The sequence below is a fragment of the Silurus aristotelis genome (genome assembly GCF_946808225.1).
Source record: "Silurus aristotelis genome assembly, chromosome: 12".
NCBI classification, from domain to species: Eukaryota; Metazoa; Chordata; class Actinopteri; order Siluriformes; family Siluridae; genus Silurus; species Silurus aristotelis.
This window is the reverse complement of record NC_139585.1, coordinates 5,038,114-5,063,659: the sequence shown is the minus strand read 5'-3', so window position 1 is coordinate 5,063,659 and position 25,546 is coordinate 5,038,114. Positions and strand designations below refer to the sequence as shown.

The 25,546-nt window shown below is 38.0% G+C and overlaps 1 protein-coding gene and 1 long non-coding RNA gene across 12 annotated transcripts in view; one reads left to right on the top strand and one right to left on the bottom strand.

Moving 5' to 3' along the window:
* The window catches only part of caskin2 (CASK interacting protein 2), a 69,470-nt gene extending 47,635 nt beyond the window's left edge, over positions 1-21,835 (top strand). For 4 of the 11 annotated variants that reach the window (XM_083556436.1, XM_083556433.1, XM_083556439.1 and 1 more), the window contains 12 exons: positions 3,286-3,403; positions 6,073-6,243; positions 7,292-7,381; positions 8,413-8,546; positions 8,789-8,861; positions 11,046-11,134; positions 11,957-12,067; positions 12,257-12,358; positions 12,504-12,642; positions 13,842-15,407; positions 15,495-15,720; positions 17,848-21,835. In XM_083556436.1, coding sequence (XP_083412562.1) covers positions 3,286-3,403; positions 6,073-6,243; positions 7,292-7,381; positions 8,413-8,546; positions 8,789-8,861; positions 11,046-11,134; positions 11,957-12,067; positions 12,257-12,358; positions 12,504-12,642; positions 13,842-15,407; positions 15,495-15,720; positions 17,848-17,944 — 2,916 coding nt within the window. In that variant the 3' untranslated portion in view covers positions 17,945-21,835. The remainder of the gene's footprint in view (positions 1-3,285; positions 3,404-6,072; positions 6,244-7,291; positions 7,382-8,412; positions 8,547-8,788; positions 8,862-11,045; positions 11,135-11,956; positions 12,068-12,256; positions 12,359-12,503; positions 12,643-13,841; positions 15,408-15,494; positions 15,721-17,847) is intronic. The other 7 variants (XM_083556437.1, XM_083556441.1, XM_083556440.1 and 4 more) reach the window with 4 other exon arrangements.
* Positions 21,836-21,983: 148 nt separating this feature from the next.
* Positions 21,984-24,658, bottom strand: LOC310734555. Its single transcript, XR_014536078.1, has 2 exons — positions 24,414-24,658; positions 21,984-24,251 (listed from the first exon to the last, which is right to left on the bottom strand). It is a non-coding gene; the product is annotated as an uncharacterized lncRNA (long non-coding RNA).
* Between the last annotated feature and the right edge of the window lie 888 nt (positions 24,659-25,546).

The following is a 25,546-nucleotide window of genomic DNA, read 5'->3' as shown; positions in this document are numbered from 1 at the left end:
TAAAGGTTTTTGCTTTGTAATGGACTCGAGTATGAAAAAGGAAATGTAGTGGTAGACTTCGGTGTCATCCAGATGAGGGTTTCCTTTTGAGTCTGGTGTCCCTCAAGGTTTCTTCCTCGTACCATCTCAAGCGCTTAAATACAGTGATAGGAGCTTTACATGGGTTTGGAGTGGAACGTCTTCCCAGAAGAGTGGATGCTGTTATAAATAGGGACTAAATGTGGAATTAGATAATGAGATGTTTAAAAGCATGTTTGTGTGTATGTACAGTGGTGTGAAAATGTGTCCTGATTTCTTTTCTTTTTTTTTGCATGTTTGTTATACTTTTAATGTTTCAGATCATCAAACTAATTTAAATATTTGGTAAAAGATAACACAAGTGAACACAACATTCAGTTTTTAAATGAAGGTTTTTATTATTGAGGGAAATCAAAATCCAAAACGACATGGCCCTGTGTGAAAAAGTGTTTGCCCCCCCCCCCCCCCCCCCAACCCTTTTAAAACTGTGGTTTATCACACCATCATGCTGAGATCCAAAGAAATTCAGAAACAAATGAAAAAGAAAGTACTTGAGATCCATCAGTCTGGAAAAGGTTATTAAGACATTTCTAAAGCTTTGGGACTCCAGTGAACCACAGTGAGAGCACTTATTCACAAATGGCAAAAACATGGAACAGTGGAGAACCTTCCCAGGAGTGACCGGCCGACCTAAATTACCCCAAGAGCACAGCGATGACTCATCCAAGAGGTCACAAAAGACCCCACAACAACATCCAAAGAACTGCAGGCCTCACTTGCCTCAGTTAAGGTCAGTGTTCATGACTCCACCATAAGAAAGAGACGGCAAAAACGGTCTGCATGGCCGTTCCAAAAGGAAAACCTATGCCGAGCAGAAAGGACATAAACGTCTCAGTTTTGCCAGAAAACATCTTGATGATCCCCAACACTTTTGGGAAAGTACTCTGTGGACTGACGAGACAAAAGTTGAACTTTTTGTAAGATGTGTCCCATTACGTCTGTTGTAAAAGTAACACCGCATTTCAGAAAAGGAACATCATACCAACAGTAAAATATGGTGGAGGTAGTGTGATGGTCTGAGGCTGTTTTGCTGCTTCAGGACCTGGAAGACTTGCTGTGATAAATGGAACCATGAATTCTGTTGTTTACCAAAAAATCCTGAAGGAGAATGTCCGGCCATCTGTTCCTGACTTCAAGCTGAAGTGAACTTGGGTTCTGTAGCAGGACAATGATCCAAAACACACCAGCAAGTTCACCTCTGAATGGCTGAAGAAAAACAAAATGAAGACTTTGTAGTGGCCTAGTCAAAGTCCTGACCTGAATCCTATTGAGATGCTGTGGCGTGACCTTAAAAAGGCGGTTCATGCTGGAAAAACCTCCAATGTGGCTGAATTACAACAATTCTGCATAGATGAGTGACCAAAGTTCCTCCACAGCGTAGTAACAGACTCATTACAAGTTATCACAAACGCTTGATTGCAGTTGTTGCTGCTGAGGACGGCCCAACCAGTTATTAGGTTTAGAGGGCAAACACTTTTTCAAACAGGGTCATGTAGTTTTGGATTTAGTTTTCCCTCAATAATAAAAACCTTCATTTAAAAACTGCATGTTGTGTTCACTTGTTATATTTTTTTTACTAATATTTAAACTAGTTTGATGATCCGAAACAAAGTGTGAAAAACAGGCAAAAAAAATCAGACAATCAGGCAAACTTTTTTTTTTACACCACAGTGTGTATATGTGTGTGTGTGTGTGTGTGTGTGTGTGTGTGTGTGTGTGTGTGTGTGTGTGTGTGTGTGTGTGTGTGTGTGTGTGTGTGTGTATGTATGTAATATATATATATATATATAATACACACACACACACACACACACACACACACACACACACACACGCTGGAGATTGTGTTAGAGAAATTCGAGAACAATTTATAAACAATTGAACAATTCTGAAATAATGTCATCTTCACTGCTCAACAGTTGAAGGGGTTTTAGTCCTGTCTATACCGTGCTACCAGAACACCTTTTCCACAAAATAAATATAATATATAATATAATATAATATGAAATCAGGGGTGTAATGATGCACAAAATTTACAGTTCGGTACGTCCCTCGGTTTTTAAGTAATGGTTTGGTTATGAGGAAGAATTGCAATAAGGTAAATTGCTTTTTGCTTTTTATTAACACGGTTTATTATTTTTAACTGATTTGTGATCAACATTTAAAGAGTTTACATTTAAATTTTGTAATAAAAGTCCTGCATGAATAAATAATATATAAAATATAATTGTATAATACTTTATAAAAATAAAATGGAATAAATAATGCAATACACTTTTTACTATATTGATTAAATAAATTAAATTAAATTGGCACAAATTATATAAAATTAAGTGAATGGAAAAATTTTATTAAATTGTTTACATTTTTTTAGACCCCATTTGTGTAATACAGATATGTAAGTGTGTGTGTTTATTTAATTTTCTTAAGATAGATAGAAAAATGGAAGGAATGAAAACATTTGTTACAGTGTGCTGAAATGAGCAGAGCGCACACACACACACACACACACACTTACGTACATATCTGTATCACTCAAACGGGGTCTAAATAGTGTAAACAATTAAATTAAAATTTTGTAATTAATTTTATGTATTAAATTAAATTTGTGCCAATTTAATTATTTACTCAGTTTAATCAATATAATAAAAAGTGTAAAGCTGCTTTGAGACATTTGTGAAAAACGCTATAGAAATAAACTTCATTTGATTTATTCAATTTTATTTGTATACAATATTATAAAATATTTTATATATTATTTAACCAAGCAGGAACCGAACCATTACTTAGTGTATTCAAAAATAATAAACATAACTATTTAATTATTGACTTCACTTCACTACGAGTAAAAGACTGTACCCCGGATGGCATTTTTCCACCCAGGCTACGTATCTGTCCACCCCCACATTAGTTTGATGGCTATAGGCACGTTCTCCGCTAAAATTTAACCCTGTGTAGCGGCTGTGGAATGCTAATAGGGGCTCGTTTGCTCAGAGTGCTGTGCTAAATCCGGACTGGAACACGAGAGGTTAAGCTTTAAGAGGTTAGAAAGGGTGTAGTGACAGAGTCGTGTTCTGAATATTTTATGTGCGAGAGAGAACTTAATACGAGTTAGCGAGAAGAAATCGCATTAACAAAGTGTCGTTAAAACCTTTGGTGCTAGCTTTGTGTGTTTGTGTGTAAACAAGGTCCCTGTTGTGTTTTTAGGTTTTGGAGCAGCACGTGGACGGACGATGGAAAGGACACATCCACGACATTCAGAGAGGAATGGACCGTGTGGGATACTTTCCTCCGTCCATCGTGGAGGTCATAACTCGGAGATCAGGTAACTAACCTAAAACTGGAGATCTTTCTTGAGTGTGAAGAAGAAACGAGAGAGTGCTCTGGATGCAGAGCTTTGCAACAGTGTCACCTTGTGGTCAGCCAGTGTATATACATCAGGGATGTGCATCGCTGTAACTGAGGCCGAAGCGATTCATATCTCGATACATAGCCAACGATACATGTGAAGTAGCTACCAATACGATGTGATACGATTCACCTCTATTATGAAGCGATTCGATTTGATTTGATTTAATACAATGCGACTCAATGCAATATGATACAACGATAAAAAAAATGCCTTTTCTGAATTCTGAAAACTGTTGTGTCTCCAGGAAGATGCACCTCTACCTCTGCCATGTTAATCTATATTCTATGTGACTCTCAGTACAATTTCTTTGATTAAATGGCAAATGGTAGAAGAAACGTGTTTTAAATACACAAACTTCGATGCAGCTAATTAAAATTCACAGTTTGATTATCAGCATCAACCTCATCAGTCTGATCACCTGAGATTAAAACTTTTTTTCCCCTAATTTCCAGTGTTTAACTTTAAAAATTCAAACAAACAAACATTTTGTTTAATCGAAAGTGTGACATTACAGTGTGAGGAAATCAAACGTTCTGGCTTTTAGATCTTTGCAGTAAGTATCTTTGTGACTTTAAAGTGTATTATAGACAGAAAAACTAACAATTTGACCAAAATCATAATTTCTTTGGCTATTTTGCAGAATGCTTAATGCCGACATTGCAATATCTGATAGCGTTCACCCAGACTGCTGCATGTACACACACACACACACACACACACACACACACACACACACACACACACACACACTTTGACTGTAATAGGATTAACAAGGATATAATCAGCTGTCGGCGGAACTGAGCTGCAAAGGGCTGAGAAGAAAATTGGAGCTGAAATGAAGAGTTGTTGACATTTTGTCCTCTATATGTGTGCATTGTGTGTGTGTGTGTGTGTGTGTGTGTGTGTGTGTGTGTGTGTGAGAGAGAGAGAGAGAGAGATGCTAATTGGCAGAATCAGCGGTCTGTCATGTTTTATTGTCAGCGTAAAGTAAGCAGCTTCTTCAGTGTTGCTGAATCATGCGGCGTCCTGTCTTTTTCCTATTCTTTCTTTTGTACCAACAACCACTTTAACACCACAAACTACACCTGACCAACAAAAGCTAGAGCTACAGCTAGACGAAAATCGGAAGACTATACACTCCAAACTAAAAACAAAACAGGAATCCTGTTACATTAACGAGTGAATAATAAAACATGAAGCACGAAGCGCTAAAATGTTTGCGTATCATTTTTCTTTCCTAAAATGTAAAGTATTTAAAATACACATCATTTACAGTTTCTTGCCATCTCATAACCTTCAGTGATCTGGGTTTGTGGGTTTCTTGAACAACGCAGATGTAAAAGAACTGATCAACCATCAGCACACAATCTATCAGTGGCTTCACCCAACATTCATTCCGAGAAGTTCATACGGATTATTATGTGCTTTTCAAAAGCATCAAGAGAGCGACAGGAAATGGAAGTCTCACACGTCCTCTTCTTGTATACCGTGAACAAAATTGCAGAAAATCCTAAATATCCCTGTTCTTCCCTCTCTGAATATGTTGGAGAAGAGGTATCTCTGTGGTTACGATTAGACTTCGACCCATTCATCGGTTTTGCCGATTGATTGCTGCAACTACCTGCTATTGGCAAAAACACATACCGATAGTTTTTCCGTGGCGCGTCTGATGCTGGAGCGCCTGAAAAGGCCCTTGTCATTATGAGAGCGGCCTCTAGAGGCGAATCACTGATGCCATGTGCTGTTTGTTTTTACATGTAAGACTGCACGGAGAACGCTATATTATCTTTATTATTTATAATAATTATTTATTTATCTAATTAATATTCATAATTATTTCCTGTAGCACATTTTAATGATTTAGTTGATTAATTGGTTATTGGCAATACAATCCAACCTAGTTATCGATTTAAGGGAATATCCACTAAGATTTTGGACTTCTAATCAGAAGGTTGTAAGTTTAATTTCTACCACCACTAAACTGCTACGGCTGGGCCCTCGACTAAGGCCCTTAACCCTCAACTGCTCAGTTGTATGACTGAGATAATTGTCACTCTGTATAAGGGCTTCTGCCAAATGCTGTAAATGTAATTGTTTATAATTTACAAACAGCTCCAAAGTGGATATTTCTTCCTAGGGAAAAAATTTGATTAGATTGGATGTTGGATTGGAATTTAGATTGGAAAATATTGTGTGTTTCAGGTCTTCACGTTTGCTATTGAGATGGCAATCGCTACATAGTGTGTAATTAAACGAATATAGAAAATGAATGTCCTTTTTTCTGTTTGTTCTTTTTTTTTCTGCTTTCGATATGAGATAAAAAATGTACAGTGGCATTGTTTTTCACATTGTGTGGTTTAATCACGTAAAAAACAAAAACAAATGAATGTAATGTACATGAACCTCAAAAATAAACATTAAACACTAAAAATTATATATTAAAAACTAAATGGTGAAAGTGAAACAGTAAATCTAAGACTTTCACCATGTTAAAAAAAAAAAGATAGATAGATAGATAGATAGATAGATAGATAGATCGATCGATCTATCATAACTCATCACTCCATGTGTTATGTCTACAGGGGTCTTCCTCTCACGCCAGGCCTCGTTGCCCCACCAAAGACAACCCACCTTAGCCAGAGCTCCGCCCCCCTCCAGCCCTCACTCCGCCCCCCACACTGACGACTCATACACTCTGTACTCACCCACTCATCCCAACTCGCCACACCAAAACGGCGTGAACCAGCACCCAGGTACTGTGTTCTTCTGCTCACATACTCATCAATATGTTTAAAAGACCTTCCCACACTTTCTGGTTTTAGATTCATCTTCAGGGTTTCAGCTTAAAAATGCTGTCGGTTCTATAAAAGGTTCTACATAAAAGGTGTCGCAGAATCCACCACTCATAAACCGTATGATATCTGATAAAAGTCCAACCTTTTGTAGACCACGACCGGTTTTGAGTGTGAGTCAGGGGAGGAGGGATGGATAAAATGGTTCTTAGCTCTTTGAATATCGATTGGAGAAACCGTTGGTTCTTAGGGTTTCCACCACAATAAACAACTGAAATTACCATATGTGGTTCTCCAAACTGTTACCACAAAGTTGGAGGTGCACAATTTTATACAAGATGCCTATGGATGCAGCAGGATTCAATTATCCCTCAACTTGAACTAGGAGACCCAAACCTGTTCCAGCATGCCAAAGCTCCTGTGCACAAAGCCAGCTCCTGCCATGAAGATATGCTTTATATGGGTTGGTATAGTAGATCTTCTTCTATAGAACCTCCACCCTATTGGACATGAATGAACTGGAATACTAATTGCACCCCAGGCCTCCTCAGCCTCACCTAGAACAGTACTTGACTTTACAAACACCCTTGTGTCTGAATGAAATCTCCACAAGCACATTCCAAAATCAAGAACATCTTGTCGGAAGAGCGGAGAATATTATACTGGTAAATGGGGACTAAATGTGGAATGGGATGTTAAAATATATCTTCTGGTCAGGTGCCCACAAACGTTAGTACATGTAGTGCAAATTCTTTAAAGAAGTATTTGAGTAGATTCGAGTTTGAACCTTTCCCGTTTTTGTTCGGACCCCCTGATTTATGATCCTGCTGTGATGAACATCTCTAGCCACATCTTTACCAGTTCCTGACCCCTTTCCAGTTCAGGAAATTTAATAACCAATGACCCCACATTCCACACAATTTAACACACTTTTTTTTTCTCGACCAGCTGGTTGTCCCCTGAGCCCACAAACCCTCACAGAACCCTTTGAAGTGTTTGTGTTTGCTAGGTTCTTCTTCAGACAGTCCCAGTGCCTTGTGTATTCCAGCTAGTACCAAAGAGCCAGAGGATATTTGGGTCCTCAGGAGCTCTTTGACTGGTAAGAGCCACCATCAGCTGTCCTGTCTGTCCCGGTGTTCCCCCCAACCTGCTATGTTCCCAATGTCCTCTCCGGCTGGTTCTTATGTCAGAGTCTCGAGGCTGATGAATATCGAGCACTAACCACACCACACTAACTACAGTGAACATAATGATATCTTGGAGAGCAGGTGTTTTGGTGTTCACCCAGTTCCCAGAGTCTCCTGTGATCTTCAGTGTACTCACTCATTAATTAGTGCCCTGCCTTCCTCTTCTCTCCCTCTATAATTTGAGTAGAGCATTTTGTCCCTGCCGACTTTTGTCTCTCTTTCTGTCATTATTTTTGTCTTACTGTATTTCTATATGTCTCTTTTGGGCTATCTATGTCTAAATGTCTATTTGTATGTCTGTCTGTCTCTCTGTCCTTCTGTCTCTCAGTATGTCTCTTTATATCTCTTACTTAGTGTCTATTAGTTTGTCTTTCAGTCTTTCTCTCTGTCTCTATCTTTCTTTGTCTGTATGTCATTGTTTCTTTAAATGTATGTCTGTCTTTTTCTATGTCCATGTGTCTCTCTGTATCTCTGTCATTGTCTAATACTGTCTAATTGTATGTCTGTCAGTCTCTCTATATGTCCATCTGTGTCTATCTCTCTCTATCTTTCGCTCTTGTCCTCTTTATCACTGTTTCTTTATACGTCTGTTTGTCCCGCTATGTTCATCTGTCTTTCTGTATGTGTCTCACTTGACTCTATATTCATTTCACTGTCCCTCTATAGGTCTGACTGTCTATTTGTATATCTCTCGGTCTCGCTCTACATAAATCTGTCTCTCTGTGCATCTATGTGTCTCTTTCACATCTCTGTCGTATTTTTTTGTATTAATATTTGTCTCTCTGTATGTCCTTCTCTGTATATCTGTTCGTCCTTGCAGGTGACACTCTGTCTCACTACTCATCTCTATGTCTCTCTGCCTCACAAACACACTGTTTCAAACTCTTTATCTCTCTCTCTCTCTCTCTCTCTCTCTCTCTCTCTCTCTCTCTCTCTCTCTCAGGAGACAGGAACAGTGTTGGGAGCGCGGGCAGCGTAGGGAGCAGTCGTAGCGCAGGCAGCGGACAGAGCACCGAGGGCAACTTTACCCACAATGCACAGCATCAGACCAGCAGCACTGCGCAGGATATCCACAAGGTATCGTCTGTGATTCATCAGAAATGCTGATTGATTTCCCAAAACAAATTATGGGTTTATATGAACACACCCGTCTACGTCTAATACAGAGTCTGATATCGAATTCTCTACATAAACTGCTTACAAAATGTGTAATTGGGAAGTTTTCTGAGGGGATGTTTAACACTTTTGGAAGGAGCCTCCACTATCTTTCAAATGCCTCAGTGATTTTTCTCAGGTACTTAGCCGGTGTTTTTGTGCAGGCCTCACCCTCTGGTGGTGAACTGGGAGAACAACATGGCCTGCCTTTGGACGTCTTTAACTCCGAGCCTTCAGGTCAGCTCCTATCTTATACACTGAAATGTGTTTTTTTTTTTTTTTCTTTTCATATTATCTTGGTTTAATACAAACTATATTGAGCACAAACCTGAGCAGAGGAGGATCACCATTGTATCTCAGTGGCATTCCTGGAATGTGGAAGGAAAACACGATTTATTTTCTCACCAAAGTAATAAAAAAGCAATAAAACCACAGAAAGACACTGGGAGTCACGTTGGATTTGCAGTCCTGCCTAAGCTACTCCAAGCACTGTGGGATTCCTGCATGGGAGGAGAAATGAGAGAGAAGGGGCTGAGAGTCATATAGATCTTGACAATACTGATACGAATAAAAATAACACACACGGACGTTGTATGGTTGTTTTCGAGGATCTGAAGTTTAGTCATGAGCTTGAGAAACATTCTGAAATTGGGTGTTCTATACAAAGGTAGGAGGCAATATTTCTATTAAGACAGAGGTAATGATTATCAGTCCGCAACATCGAATTAATAAAACTGGCTTTCCAATCTTAAAAGTGGAAGGATCTGTTTCATCGTTTTAGTCAAAACAAAAATAATTCGGGGGTAAATTTTGACTTAGCATTTGACTCTCACGTACAGAGTACAGTTAAAACCTTGTATTTTTTTATCAAAAAAATATGACAAGATTGTGCCTCATGTTTTCTTTTTCTCTTGCTGAAAAATGTATCATTGTTTTTGGTTTTTTTTGCACATCAACTACTGTAATTCTTTGCTTTCTGGGGTTTCAAAATCTACTTTAAACAAATTGCAGGTTGTTTAAAATTTAGTTGTTTGGATTCTAACAAAGTCCCGGTTTCTCCAGTTTGGAGTCATTGCATTACATTCCTGCTGTATTGCCGATCGTTTTTTTTTTTATTCTGCATACATGCTATGGTTCTTTTAGTTGTTCCTCTCACCCTTTTTGCGTTACTGCACCAAAACTTACGTTTTCAGCAAAGCTTTTGAGGTATTTTTTATATATATTATTATTAATTTTTATTCCTGCATGTAAAGTGTGAGATGTATAAAATCAAGATTATTATCATATTATTTAATTCCTTGACTAGTGTTTTGAGCAGACCTGAGAAAGTGACTGCATGGAGATATTAGTGTGATCACACTACAGTAAGCTGCTTATTGAAACTCGAACCACTTGTCTTTTTCTGGAGAACGGTTTTAGAACGGATTTTATTACACGGTACGACATGCATGAAGTTTTTTTTTTTTTTTTCTCTGTTGCATCAAATGGAATGGAAAATGGATGAAGTACTGGGCACATGCACGTTCCTTTTGTTTTTTTATGCAAAAAAACCACAAAATTTGGACGGTAAATGCCCAAAGAAAGTTTTGTAGAAGACCAAATTAGAAGAGGCACAGCTAATCACACTCAGCTGAATGTTTGAAGAAACGAACCGTCCGGATGCCGAGAGTGTGTAAAGCTGGTAGGATTTTTTAAAAGAAAAATTTAAATAAAATCTGTACATTTATGTATATTTTTTGGTCAAAGTAAATCTTTATATTGTTAATTGACTTAGTTGGTTGCATAGGAACATGCATGTGTCTCTCAAAAAGCTTAAAAGACGTTTTGTACAACAATAATAGGCGGTGTAAATATTTATCTGTGCCAATTGGAGCTCTTGTGTCAATGTTTATGTTCGGTCTAATGAAAAAAGCTGAACCAAATGCAGGAATCTGTCTACAATGAACAGTGAGAGTACGGCATTTACGTTTATGGCATTTGGCAGATGCCCTTATCCAGATCGAATTAGAACTGAGCGGTTCAGGGTTACGGTTCTTGCTCAAGGGCCCAGCAGTGGCAACTTATTGGTGGTGGGATTTGAGCTCACAACCTTCTGATGAGAATCCTGGCATCTTAACAACTGAGCTTCAGCTGCCACCAAATTAGCAACCAATTCGGTTCAGAAATTAAGTTTGCTGGTGCAATGTAAACACTTGCTTGGTTTCGATGTTCGATTGGGTTGATTTTTGTAGATGTGGCAACCCGACTAATAATAAAATGCTGTTAAATTGCATCATATAAAGTTCTCTGGCAGGAAACTTGATGCAGATTGTGGGTCATGTATCATGATGTGCATGTGCTGTGTGAACAAAAAAAAAAAATTATTTAATGCTTAAAACAAGCACTAAATCTACATTAAAACTCTGTGTGTGATTCCGTCAGGTCGCAGGCCGGATCAGTCCAGCTCCAGAGCCGGGGAACAAGCTGCCAGGCCGCATGTTATCCGCCCAGAGCAGTTGCTGGAGGGCAGGGTTTGTGCATTTTAAATATTAGTTATTATTTCCAGGCAATTAATCTTCCATCATACAGTCCTATTTATTGTAAAGGAATTACCTGATTAAAGTGTGCAAACTTAGTGTCATTTCCCATAGCTTAAAATGACATGAGAAAATATTGCATGTTAAACCTAATAAACACTAAATGAAGAATCAGCAATGTATGTCCATGATGAATTCAAAAATACTAATCAATTCAGGACAGAGGTACAGCTGTAGATAAGAGAGCAATACTAAGACAGGACCAAAACAGCTTTCAAAGAATGTGATAAAATGTTATCAGGTTATGATCTGATAAATATGAAGTACTGTAGATCATCTTGTCACAAAATTAAGACAGATTATAGCGTAAAGAACACTTTACCCACAGTGTAGCATGGTGGGGGAAGCATAGTGCTATGAGGCCTCTTCTATTCAGTTTGGACTGGGCCTCTAGTCAAGATTGAAGACATTTTATTTGTACTTATAGGGAGAAATATATAGGCAATAAACTCCAACATTCCAATTGTATAATCTTTTTATTTCTGTAAAACTCTTTTGGGACTATGTCTATTGTTAAAAACGCTACAAAATAACACTGAATTGAATAAATAGTCCAGTCAAAGGCTAGAACCAAAGCCTATTGAAATCCTGTCAAATAACTTCTTGAACTTCTTGGAAATCATCTTGAAGGGTGCTGTATTACAAGTGAAGAGTGGTCTTTAAGTATTAGTTAACAGGTATGCACACTATAGACAGCCAGACTATTGTAGATTTTTTCTGTCTACTCGTGGTGTAACGTGTCTCTTTATGCCTCAGGATGCCGACGCCATCTACCAATGGCTTTGTGAGTTTCATCTGGAGCAGTACACTACAAACTTCCTTACTGCTGGTTACGATGTGCCTACCATTAGCAGAATGACTCCCGAGGTGACCCATTTTTACCTCATCGTAATTTTATCACCCTCTGGGTGTATTATTTTAGTTATTTTTTAGATTAATTTTCAGTAATAATTCTAAAGTCAGTGTGAACTGATAAAATGACACGAACAGCAATTATTTGCTTAACTATATAACGTTTCCAATTCTCGATTTATATTCATATTTATATCATACTAGGATCTCACAGCCATTGGTGTGACTAAGCCAGGCCATCGCAAAAAGATCTCCACCGAGATCAGCAAACTGAACATCCCAGAGTGGCTACCAGACTACATTCCAGTATGTTGTTATCAATTAGTCTTACAAGCTTTCAGTTTCATTAATAGATAATGTTGATTATACTGAAATATCGATTGATAGTTTATTATATAATCAACAGTTTATGTACAGATACTATTCTAATGCCTCGGTCTTTGTGTTTCAGGCTGACATCGGTGAATGGCTTAGTGCCATCGGACTCACTCAGTACCAGAAAAGACTAGCAGAGAATGGGTACGACTCGGTTAACATTGTGCGAGATATTACATGGGAGGATCTGCAGGAAATTGGAATCAATAAGCTGGGTATGTGGAGATTAATCAAAGATCATAGGAATAACAGAAATACCAGTGTATGTGCGCATATATATATATATATATATATATGTATATATATGTATGTATATATATATATGTGTATGTATGTATATATATATTTAAAAACACACACATATACACGTATGTGTGTGTGTGTATGTGTGTATGTATGTATGTGTATATATATATGTGTGTGTGTGTGTGTGTGTGTGTATGTATGTGTGTATATATGTGTGTGTGTGTGTGTGTGTGTGTGTGTGTTTATACAGTATCTTCAGCAACCATTTTAGTATAATCTTCTCAAGGGACAATACTATAGAAATTAATCTTGGATATACTTTAGAGTGGTCAATGTGCAGCTCGTATAGAAGTACAGATTTACTGTTCTCTAAAAATAACTTAACATACAGCCATTATTGTCCAAATAACTGGAAACAAAAGTGAGTACACCCTAGGTAAACATGTGAGATACTGTGTATATACAGTATATGAGGGATGGTAAGATTACATGAATTGGCATAAAAGATAAAGATGTGACGTATTCGATACACACTTTTTAAATCGATGCAAGTTGGCATTTGTATCGCGATGCATCGTTTTAAACATATTACATCATTAAAAATGAGTTTTTTTCCTTTTTTTTTTTTTTTTTTTTTGTTGCACAATAAAGGCCTGTGTGTGAAAGGGTCATGCGTTAGAAGTCAGAAGGGACTTCAGTAAATGTATTATTTGCTGTCTGTCGAAACCAAAGGAACAAAAGCGAACTATCTGCACCATATTGAATTGCATAGCATCATATTTTTTCCATTAAATCGAATCGCATTGAATCTCATTCCATTGAATCGACTCGAAATCAGATCGCACTGCATTGTAATACGGGTGAATTGTATCGCGTCGGTAGCTGCTTAATATGCATCTTTAATGTATACTTTGGCTGTGCATTAAGGTGCGAATCTCATCAAACTCAGTTATGGAGCTGCACATTTCTAATATATATAATGCTACTGGTATTGTTTCTTGGTCTTGCATCACGCTATTTTAGTCCAGTACTTGTACTCATACTCGGTCTAAAAAATGGTACTGATTGTGATTATTTCTTGTGATTATTTTTTATATATTTACTTAGGTCAAATTACTGACCAATTTAATTGAATGTGCGCTCTTTGTTCCTATGTTTGGTTCAATAGGCCACCAGAAAAAGATGATGCTTGCAGTAAAGAAAATTGGCGATTTGCAAAAGGCTTTAAGGAACCAAGCAGAGGGCAATGGGACCCTGCAGAGAAGACGACACCCCACTACGCTGGAACTGGTGACTATTGAGCCGGCTGAAGGTACCGATGGCCCTTCCTCACCACTCTCACCCAAGATGCTCACCTTTCAGGATAGCGAACTAAGCACCGAGCTGCAGAATGCTATGATTCAGAGTGGCTATAGTGGCTGCCAGGATGAGTTTGGTGCTATGCTAAGTGGAACAACAAATGTATCTCTGAGTCAAGAGAGTATTAGTACACGCTCAAGGGGCACTGGGCACTCGCAGGAGTGGCCTCTGACTTCTGTAACTTCCCACAGCCTTTCAAATGAGAGTTTGGGCAGGCCGGACTGTAGTGCTCTCAAGGATTGCCCAGTTCTGTCTGCCAAGATGGCACCACCTTTACCTCTCAAGAAGCAACAGTCTACGTGTGGCAGCTCGCCGATCACACCAAGCAAGACGACTCGGTTAGCAACACAGTCTAACCCTGGAATCTTAGCAAAACCGGACGGTTCATCAGTCCAGAGAGGATTTAACTACCTCCAAAGCATCAATTATGATCAGACTTGCGCTGCTGCTCAGTCCAAACCCATTGGTGAGAAGCACCACCCAAAGAAGCGCACGCAAAGCCTGTCACGGTATGCCCTCTCTGATGGGGAAGGAGATGAAACTGAAACTCCTGTATTACCACCCAACTTGGTCTCGTATGCTACACTCACACGCAGACCTGGCCGTGGCCAAACAATTGCTTCTGCCAGTGACAGGCAGGTGAGTCGGACTCAATCCTTTGTAATACGTGCCAAGAAGAAGGGGCCTCCCCCACCTCCTCCCAAGCGTCTGAGCTCTGCCTCAAGTGCAGGACAGAGTGGTGGGGTGGAAATCGAGAGTGTTGGTAGTGTTCGAATCATTGCAGCCAGGTTGGAAAAGACTGGGGAAAGCCCAATTAAGAATCCCAGTAGACCTACTTTCAAATCTCCCTCGCCTGACAAAACTATAAGCATTCAACAAGAGGCAACCAGTGAGGTCTTTCTGTGTGAAACTAGTCCTGCAGAGCTCAGTGAAGTAAAACCTGAGGAGCAAGATATGACTCTTCAGTCAAGCCAAGAGCACACATCATCTTTGTCTCTTCAGGGAACTTTGTGTGAAACCATTCCATTTGCTCAGGAAGGCAAAGGGACCATTAAGCAACGGCCCAGAATGGAGGTGACTAAAATGGACAGTGAGGTCAACTTCCAACCCTTGAAACCTGCTCAGATGCCTACATCATCCCTAAAATTACCAGAGTTTAATCTGAAGGAGTCTGACACTGTAAAGAGGAGGCATAAACCCAAAGAAAAGGACCTGGAGACCACCGATCAGGACACACTTCAATTAATGAGGAGTAACCCAGAAACTGAGAAAATCTCATTCTGCATTGCAAATGGTGGACCAATAGGGAATTATTCTTCACAGAAACCTCCAACTCCCTGTAAACCAGCACGGCATTATGCTGCATCTCCGTTGGGTGAGGCGCTTTCTGTGCCACATTCCTATTTTAGTGTTGATTATTGTAAAATTGTTTGCTAATTAAATGTCTCCATTCATCCTGTAGTAGTAGGTGGACCTTCTCATGTTGTGCCAACCAGGTTGGGGCAGGGGCAGGACATTGCTTTTACCGTCTCCTCTCCAATAAGAAGAGAGTGTCCAACTATCAGTGGATCCCAGGACCAAAAACAAGATGAGTTTGTCCACATGCGAATAGAGCAGACCAACACTTCCCTGGTGGCAGCCCTTGAAGTGGTGGAGAGAAATTTAGCTCAGACGGATCAGACTGACAGGTAGTAGGCATTCTGATTGTCATTAAATATACTGCTGAATGAAGTACACAAACCCTGTACTTGAGTTAAAGTAGAGATACAGTAGGTAAAATATGACTCCAGTAAAAGTGTCCATTGAAACTTTCACTTAAGTAAAAATACAAAAGTATTTGCCTTCAAATGTACTTAACTATACAAAGTACTATGATTAATATGGTTATAATGTGTACATTAATATGCTTTAATGTCTTATTATAATCTTTGTCACAATTCTCTTTGCTGAAGCAACTCAGTTTATGTGAAAAGAGTGAAGTTTAAAAGAGAGCATTTGCTCTAATCTGATTGGTGGCTTGCTGTCTGCTTGACCAGTTACAGTTTTACTCAGTTGCTTTGGAGCATTTCTTGAATCATATTTAACATTTGCAGACCAGAAAGTGCATTTCTCAAAACAATAAGTACAAATAGGACAACACATTGGATTTCTTGCAAAAGCCTGTACTTTTCTCAAAATCCTTAGTTCATCTCTCAAAAGTAAGTGTTTGTGTCAATGAACATCTCATTTCCAATAGAATGAAAAGTCCTTTTGTCATTGTTTATAAACAAGATCATCAAAATGTTTAGTCATGTTGTCAAACAGTTTCAGTGATTTCCTGATATAAACCACGGTTTTGATTACAGTGATTAAAAAGGCACAGGGTTGAATTTCTGTTGTTTGACATCTATGGATTTCAGCAGCACAAATTAATTCATTTGATTGCATTTTTGATATTGATTGTGAAAGACCGGACGGGATTCACCCTTTTACTGTACTATACAAGCTTTCGTTCATTTCCTGGTTGGTCATCCATTTACAGAAATTGTTTTGCTTTCGCCAATTGAATGTTCAGAATATTCACCTTTAACCTGTTTTAGAGAACTAGTTGATTATTGGTTGATCTGATGCCGTTTACTCGTCTTCATGACATTTAAGATTAATCTGCACAATTCATCAATTCAACACATTTCCAAAATAAATGTAATAGAAATGTAAGCTTCACAGATGATGACAACTGGTTTAACTATTTTGCATTCAATGACTTGTACAATAAAGTGATGCCGAGATTGGGGTTTTGGGGGTTGAGACTATTCAGGTGAAACCAGTATAATATAAACATGATCTAAACAACTGATGTAGGAAACAGCAGACACTTGTACACATTCAATTAAAGGAAAGGTTCGATCTCCGGTCAGGGAACCAACCCCAGCTATTAGGGTTGCACAAGCCTTAGTGCCGGTCCCAAGCCCGGATAAATGGGGAGGGTTGCGTTTGGAAAGGCATCCAGCGTAAAAACATGCCAAATCAAACATGCGGATGGTCTGCTGTGGCGACCCCTAATAGAAGAAGCCGAAAGAAAAAAAACAAAGCATTCGCCAGTTGGATCAAAGCAACGAGGAATGTTTTTAATGATGTGCACAAGTGACACCATGATGTGGAGGTTGAACAAGAAGTTTTAGGAATTTTATTTCTGATCTAAGAAACGCTCAAAAGCAACTGAGAAAAGCTTTTTTTTAATCCACTCAGAAATAAAAAAGGAGCGACTGATTTCACAAAATGTAGTTGAGTAAAAAGTAAGATATTTGTCTTTGAAATGGAGTGAAGTTAAAGTCTCCCCAAATGTAAATACCTCAGTAAAGTAAAGGTAAACGGAAAAGCTTCTTAAGTACAGTAACAAATTACATTTACTTCCTAACTGTTCACCACTGCTGAATTGTAAGATGTTCACTTATTGCTTAAATTTTTCAACAGGATGGAAATAATTTGTTAATGAACACAAGAAAAGGTAAAAACTGTAAAACTAGGCATCAAACACAATGGAGAACTAAGGACTAGGAGATACAAAGTAAATAGGAAAAATAACTATTAAGTCAGTTACCAAGATGATTCATCCATCTTGGTTTTAAGCTAAAATGTGAGGGAATTAAATGCTGACCATTATTGGAGTAGAAGTACAGAAGACAATAGAAGCACATAGAGACAGAGAAATGTAATAAGCTGAGCTACTGTCAATGTACAATGGACCATTGACTAAATAATTTCAGCAATGAAGTATATATTCATGAATAAATATCACACATCTGACTGATTTCTTTCTTGTTTTCTGGTCACAGTGGAGTCCACACCATGATCTCAGCGGGTAACATTCTGGACGACATCGGGAACATGTTCGACGATCTTGCCGACCAGTTGGAGGCCATGCTGGATTGACCTCCTCTAGTACTTTTTGTGCATCATCTTCAGGGGGACAACGTCTTTTTGGCACACTGTAAGAGTGTAAGATCTCTGGTCAAGCTCCAGGTCCCTTCAATTACTTCTTCTGAGTCATGCTTTCTGTCTGAATGGCTGAAAAAACTTGCTCGATTCACGGTGCTGTGCAGCTATAGACTGCGGAGTTTCAACTGGAGAAGTAAGAATGAGACGAGGCACCCATATGAGGTGGGCTTATATGCTCTGTTGGCTCAGTAAGACAGAGTGGTCAGTTAACTCCTGCCAGGACTTCAAAGCACTTGCTGTTTACTGTGGAGAACATTTTTTTTCCCATTTCCTGTTGCACACAGGGAAAACTGCTAGTGTCTCATTTCTGCTTTGTTCAGTACCTAGAGTGCACATGACCACATATACTTTATAACAGCATGATAGCTACGACTTTTGTGTCTGAGATGATTGTGAAGTCTCTCTCTTTTTTTATTTTTTTTTTTAATCTAAGTATCATATCTTCCAGACAATAATTTGCTTCTGCTATAGAATACTACCATGCTCAACAAACTAATACATTACATAGCAGTGTTTATGAAAATTGTTTTTGCATTAAGCAGCTTTTGTTTGTCTAATCACTGCTGATATGATAATATTTATCGTCTTTAACATTGCTATGTGATTTTCAGTGTTATGTTGCTGGTAAACTAAAGACAGTGTGGCTTCCGATATTCATCCATAACCACTGTAAAAACAAACTGACATTGTTGGAATTGCATTTATATTTATCTGAAGATATAGATATAAAAAAAAAATAATCAACACAGCTGTAAAATATAAGCAAAAAAATCATGAAGCATGCCAGAAAATTCTCAGGTGTTACTTTTACAGCAAAAACCTACAAACAAAAAGGCAAATAGTCATAATTGCTCGGTAACCTTCCTGCCAAATAAATATTTATGCCTGTTATACAAACCTTAAACTAATAGGAATCAATATCTTGCTACATTATATAGACAAAACTTCTCCAGCCATATTTGGTTCTTCCCCAAACTGTTACCAAAAAGAGGCACAAAATTGTATAGGATGTGGTAGAATTACATTTTTCCTTCACTTGAACTTAGACACCCAAACCCCTGTGCATAAAGCCAGCTCCATGAAGATCTGCTTTACATGGGTTGGAGTGCTACAGAACTCTGACCTTAAGCTTATTGAACAGTTCTCTACACCACAAGCACATGCCAAAAAAGTGGAAAGAATCCAGAAAAGTGCAGGTTATTATAACAGAAAATGGGGACTAAATGTGGAATTTGTATATAAAAAAAGCACATGTGAATGTGGTCGGGTGTCCACAAACATTTGTCCATATAGTGTACAATGGAAAAACTACTATAAGTGCTGGATTAAGTTCTACTACCCTAAAAACTCGAACAAATAGTCAACTAATGGATTATCCTACCAGATAACCACAAGAAACCACTACGGGTAGCAATACCCTCTACAGTAATATGCCTAGTTCATGATTCACAACTGCTTTTAGAGAACATCGATCATTATAACACCAGCAAATTTCCATACCTGCTAGAGAAGCATTTCTACCATAAAAACACTAAATAAATAAATAAAATATACCAAATAAAACCCCACCAAAATGGCCAAACTACTGTAAACGCTGTCCATGGTACCAAGACAGTGTACCATGTCTAACTAAAAACACTAAAAAAAAAAAAAAAAAAAAAGAAAAAAAAAAAAGGGAAAACTACAAAACAGTAATTGCACTGACTGTCATTTTAAATACATTTGAAAGCCTGCCTTACGTACAAATCCATGTCCATTTAAAATAATACAATTTTTGTACCCGTTTGAAGAAAAATTCTTTAAAATAGGGCGAGAATCAAAACCCAGGATCTGGTAAAATTCGTGGAGAGTGAGTAATGATCCATTCTGAGATTCCTCACAGCGCATAAACTCAATGGACCAAATTAGTCAGATATTCACTGCAGAATTGGGACCAATGCTTTATTTGCACAATCTTTGGTAACATTTGGTAAGAAAAGTGAATTGCGGTGTGTTTATAACATAATACATATAATCAATGATTGCTTATAATGCCAACAGTTGATAGATAACATTAGTAATGGGTACAATTCCCCAAGCAGACTCACTTTTTCTCTCTTTTGAAGTTAATTTGTAGTATATAGTGGAAAGTGGTAGCTTAGTGAATGAGGTGTTGAATTTTGGGTTTAAAGGTCAGAATATGGGGAGTTTAAATCCCAGTACCACCAATCCTCCACTACTGGGCCCTTGGACCTTTAACCTTCAACGTCTGTGCTTAAATGGCATAATTGTAAGTCGCTCTGGATGAGAAAAGCCTTTCAAATGCCGTAAAATATAAGCTTGCAAGTTGGTCATGTTAATGATAAACCGGAAGTCTTGAAGACTTTCCTGTGGTGGAAAACCTCCCGCATGTTACGAATCCCTGACACTGGAGACTCCTTCCATACATTTCCAAAAACAGATTCTCATCACATCCACATCTACTGTTGATCCACATTTTAAGCCTTAAATTACATGGAGCATCTGCCATTCAACGCCCTGTGGATGAGCTGTTACTATAGAAACAATCCCATATTAGAATATAGATCATTATTGCATATAACTTTACCCTTTTACAAATGTATGGTTGGCATTATAAGGTATCATGTATGCTGTATAACATTTCTTTAAATAACTACATTATTGATCATGATTCAATTGTTACCCAAAAATCTATATAAATAAAAAAATATTTTAAATATAATACAAGCAACAAACAGCACAGTCATGTGACCCCTCAGATTCCCCGTATAAATTGTTAATAGTGTAATATAAAGTAGTCGTATTTTTTTATGTAGAAAGAGAAAGTATTGAGTGAAATGAATGCATGTGTAGTGTTCTTCTCTTCACATCCTTCAACTGTAAAGCTGATTAGGGGGAAAGCTTAAGTGTAGTTTACTAGATCCTACTCGTACAGGGCCGTATTCAGAGCATCAGAGCAAAATGTTTACATTTATGGCATTTGCCATAAATCCCTTAAATGTAAACGTTTTCTTTTTCAGTCAGCATTTTCTCGCCCCCCTTTTTTTTTTTTTTTTTTTTTAATAAGGAAAGCACTTATATGTATAGACTGTTCTAGATGTTATAGAAAATCCCTGTCATGGATGAAATTTGTCAGGCTCAGGTCCCATGCAAGCGATTTCCATAAATAGACAGAAAAGCGACGTAATCGGGTGAAAAACCCGACTCTGAATTCCAGGAATGTTCCCCGTGTTTCGAACGTATGTGACCAACTCTGAATACGGCGCACCATTCTGAACTGAAATCATGACCACAGAAAAAAAGTACAAAAAGTTAATTCATTCAATTACTTTACCATTAAATGATGAATAACAGTTAATCAATTATGCTTACAAATTGTATTTTGCTAATTGTGTTGCTCTTGCCCTTGCACTGTATATCTACTGTATGCACTATACTGTATTTATATTTTATTTTGGATTATTGTATACTCTGCATGTACAGTACAAACTGGCGTAACATTACCTGACTGAAAAGCAAAAAGATTTATATTTCTGTAATGTTTAGAAAAAACAAGTCATCTGAGTTAAATATACAGTACATCTGATTGCAAGAGGAATAAAGCTTCCTAACCTTGCATGTCGGTTTTTTTGTTGTTGTATGTATAAAAATGTCAGGTTATAGATTTTATATATTTTCATTTGCAATCAGATTCACACACACACAGATGCTTGGATGATTTAGGTTAATGTATAAACGCTGTGTGCTGCTCTGTAAGTTGTTGACAGTCGACTTCAAAATTATTGGCACCCAGTGGCTCTTACGAGAATGCTTTATTTTTTTGGTTAGATGATAAAAAACGTTAATTTGAACGCTAAAATTGTACTCTTAATGGGTGCCAATAATTTTAGACCTGGCTGTGAATCCTGTAGTGGTGCTGGCATGCATGTGTCAGTATTAAGGCAAATGCAGAATTAGCATTAGTGTTTGTTTGTTTGTTTTTTTTCTCTCCTCTCAATTTTTTTTGTGTAACAATGTGAGACTGTATTACTGACTGCTATTTGAAACAGAAAGTGGTTTAAGCACTATTTAATAAAAAAAATGTATAATAATGAGAGAATGCCTTGTTTTTGGAAAATAATTTAATTGATAAATTAAGCTCACATTTACACGAAGCAACAAAAAAAAGAAAAAAAAAAGAAAAAACTTTCTATTTTTTCCACAAGGGGGCACATTTGAGCATAAACCGCAAAACCATAAACTCAGCTACAAACAAAATATGCTAACGATATAATTGATCATTATTGATCATTAACAAGCAAAAGATCTGATGCTGTATTTATAACTCATGACCATTACTTTTATATTTGCAAATACAAATGACAAATATGATGCCCCAACCCTTCAATCCTGAATATTCTTTTGTTATTTTCTCGACACCCCAAAAAGTGAACATCCCATTTACAGATTTAGTTCCTGTTATAATCATCTGCACTTTTCCAGAAAGGCTTTTTTGGGGGTGTGGCTGTGGGATTTGTAGTTTTTCAACTAATGAGATCAGGCTGATGGTCTGATATTGGGTGTGGAGGTCTGGGGTTCAGTCAGCGCTCCAGTTTACTCCTAAGGTGTTTAGTGGGGTTGGGGATGGGGATCTGTGCGGCTTGAGTTCCATTTTAAAAGACATCATCTTTACACCAGGTTTCTGTGGGATTTGGTGGCGTAGTGGTAAAAAGCCTTGAGGTTGCTGGCCTCAAACATTCTTGTCCCATTGAATGATGTTGGTGGTGGTGGTGATGGATAAAGAAAGCGTGTGGGTGCTTAGAGAAATGGTGGCTGAATAATGTGCACTATAGCGGGAGTGCTAAAAAACACCTTTTTAAGATCCAACATGCCTCTGTTCATATTACTGGACTTTGAGAAGGGGGAAGCTTCCCCTCAATCACTGGTAACATCTCCAGATATACTATACCTTCCACAGCTTTTATCCCACCAATACCAGACCATCTATGCTCATAGCATGGAGACCCAGCTAGGGTTTGAACCAGCAACCTCTTAACCTAGAGGTAATGTTCTTACAATTTTCTTACAAATGATCCATAGGATCTCGTGCATGTAGCTTTTTATTATTTCCGAGACACTGTCCATTGTTAAAATTGCTATACAAATAAAAATGTATTAAATTGATTGAATCTTATATTGAAGTAAATTTAAGACTCAAACTTGAGCCAGGAACGTTATACAGAGCAGTGTTCATGACTCCAAACACTACACCACCAAGGTGCAGGAACATCTTTGTCCTTATTGGACCTTTGGCCTAATAACTGGCTTAATCTTATGAGTCAAGCATAGGAACACACGATGAATTGTCCAGTAAAGATGATGTTTCGGTCCAGCTTTCTTTTCTCAGTTCATTACTTCCCATTTTGTCTTAGAGCCTGGAAACCTCAAGTGTAGCTAGGATTACACAACAAATGAACACATCCATCAGATTGATGTGTGCACCTTATGGGGGACTGTTCATCACTTTTTATTGTTAAACGAAGTGGTAGAGGGCATAATTATTTTTTACAAACTGTTTTAAAATGCTACTCTGAACTTGGGAGCCACTTGCGGCTTCTTCGTTTGGTCCTGAATAAAAAGTTGCTAACTATCGAGGTCGCGAGTATCGAGGTTCCACTGTATATAAGACATGACATTGCAGTTTGGGAATCTTTAGCTAATTTAGAGCATTAATATCAGTTACTCATATGCCAATGTACCACTGCCACCAATATCACACAATCCCAAAGTCTGGTGTATAGTATTTTAGGACATGACATCATAAAAGGAAAGGGATGTAATCTGATTTAAGACTCGATTAAAGCATTTACAACACAGTGTAAAAACCTCAATGCTTTCTATTCGGTTTTGTAATCAACCACGGTTCATCCCAACTGCCCACAGGAAAGAAGTTAGTAATTCGTCTAAAGGCATAGTCACTGGATGAGCTCACTTGTAGTCAGCTCTGATCCTGTGACCATGACACTGTTCCCTCAGCCCACATCCTCAGACCAAAGCAGAGTAAAATGTCAGTCATAAGCTGAACTGGGAAAGAGGTGGTGGCAAACTGGTTAAGGCTCTGAGTTACTGATCAGAAGGTCACAGGGTTTAAGCACCAGCACACCCAAGGTGCTGCAGTTGGGCCCTTGAGTAAGGCCCCTTAATGTGCTTTACTCCACAAATGCTGTTTAAAAGCTGATCCTGTGCTCTAATCCCCGGCTTCCTAACACAGGGTTTCTGCTGTTTTCATCAAGTCAAATGCAAGACTTTTTCATACCTTTTTAAAGTCATTTGTCTCATTTGTAGTTGTGAAACAGCCGATTATATTTGGACCTGCGAAAGAACTAACAAACAAAACATTCTATAGTCGTTTTATAACGAGCACTAAAGGCAGCTTTACATGGACATCGAAAAATTAAAAGACATTTACAATTTTTAAGACCAAAGACAGCGAACTAAAGACTTTTTAATGCCTAAACTTTTTATTTTTTACATTTTTAAGACATTCTAAGACCCTGTACAATCTGGAATATGCGAAGAAAATGTCACTGTGTTATAATGTATATATAATCAATTGAAAGGGCTTGTTAAAAGAGATGCTTATCCCACACATCATTAATACACAATTGTGTATTCCCAGCCATACCAAGCTGCCACTCTTGGTTTCTGAGCATGGCCTTTAAAAGCCCCATAGCTGCTCAGTTATATGAATAAAACAAAAGGATGGTTCTGGATAAGGGCATCTAGCAAATGGCATAAATGTGAAACATACAAACACAGTATATACTTACTGTACTGTAAGAATGTGTCTGTTACAGATAAAGTCAGGGATGAAAATCAAGGCCTTGATCCTTTTGTGTCACCCAAATGAGGATGGGTTCCCTTTTGAATCTGATTCCGCTCAAGGTTTCTTCCTCGTACCATCTCGGTGCGTTTTTTTCTATTAACTGTTACCACTGGCTCACTTTTGAGGGATAAACCTATCGGCATTAACATGTAAATTTAGACTGTATAAGCTATTTATCTTTATAAAGTTGCTTTGGGACAATGTCCATTGTTAAATGTGCTATTTAAATAAAATGGATTTGAATTTTATCATTTATATTACATATATTACATATATTATATACACACACACACACACACACGGTACATCCAAAAGAATAAACTTTTTTACATTATACATTCCAACTGCAGGTCGAAAGACGGAGACAATAACAAAAAGAATGATGTAACAAACTCAAGCAAGACAAGTCATATGAATCAGATAGGATTGGTGCGTATCTGAAACATTAAACAATGTTTTTGAGACGCTTCAGTGCTTAAGAGGAGCACTGAAGCGTCTCAAAATAATCATATATTATATAACAATATTGATACAAGTAACACGGATGATGAAAGTGATTAGATGATTCACAGCAAACAGATACGCTGACACACATCACACTCAGGGGGAAGCCCTGGGGAAAGTCCAGTGACCACACATATTACCACAGACACTAAAACAACATCAAACTT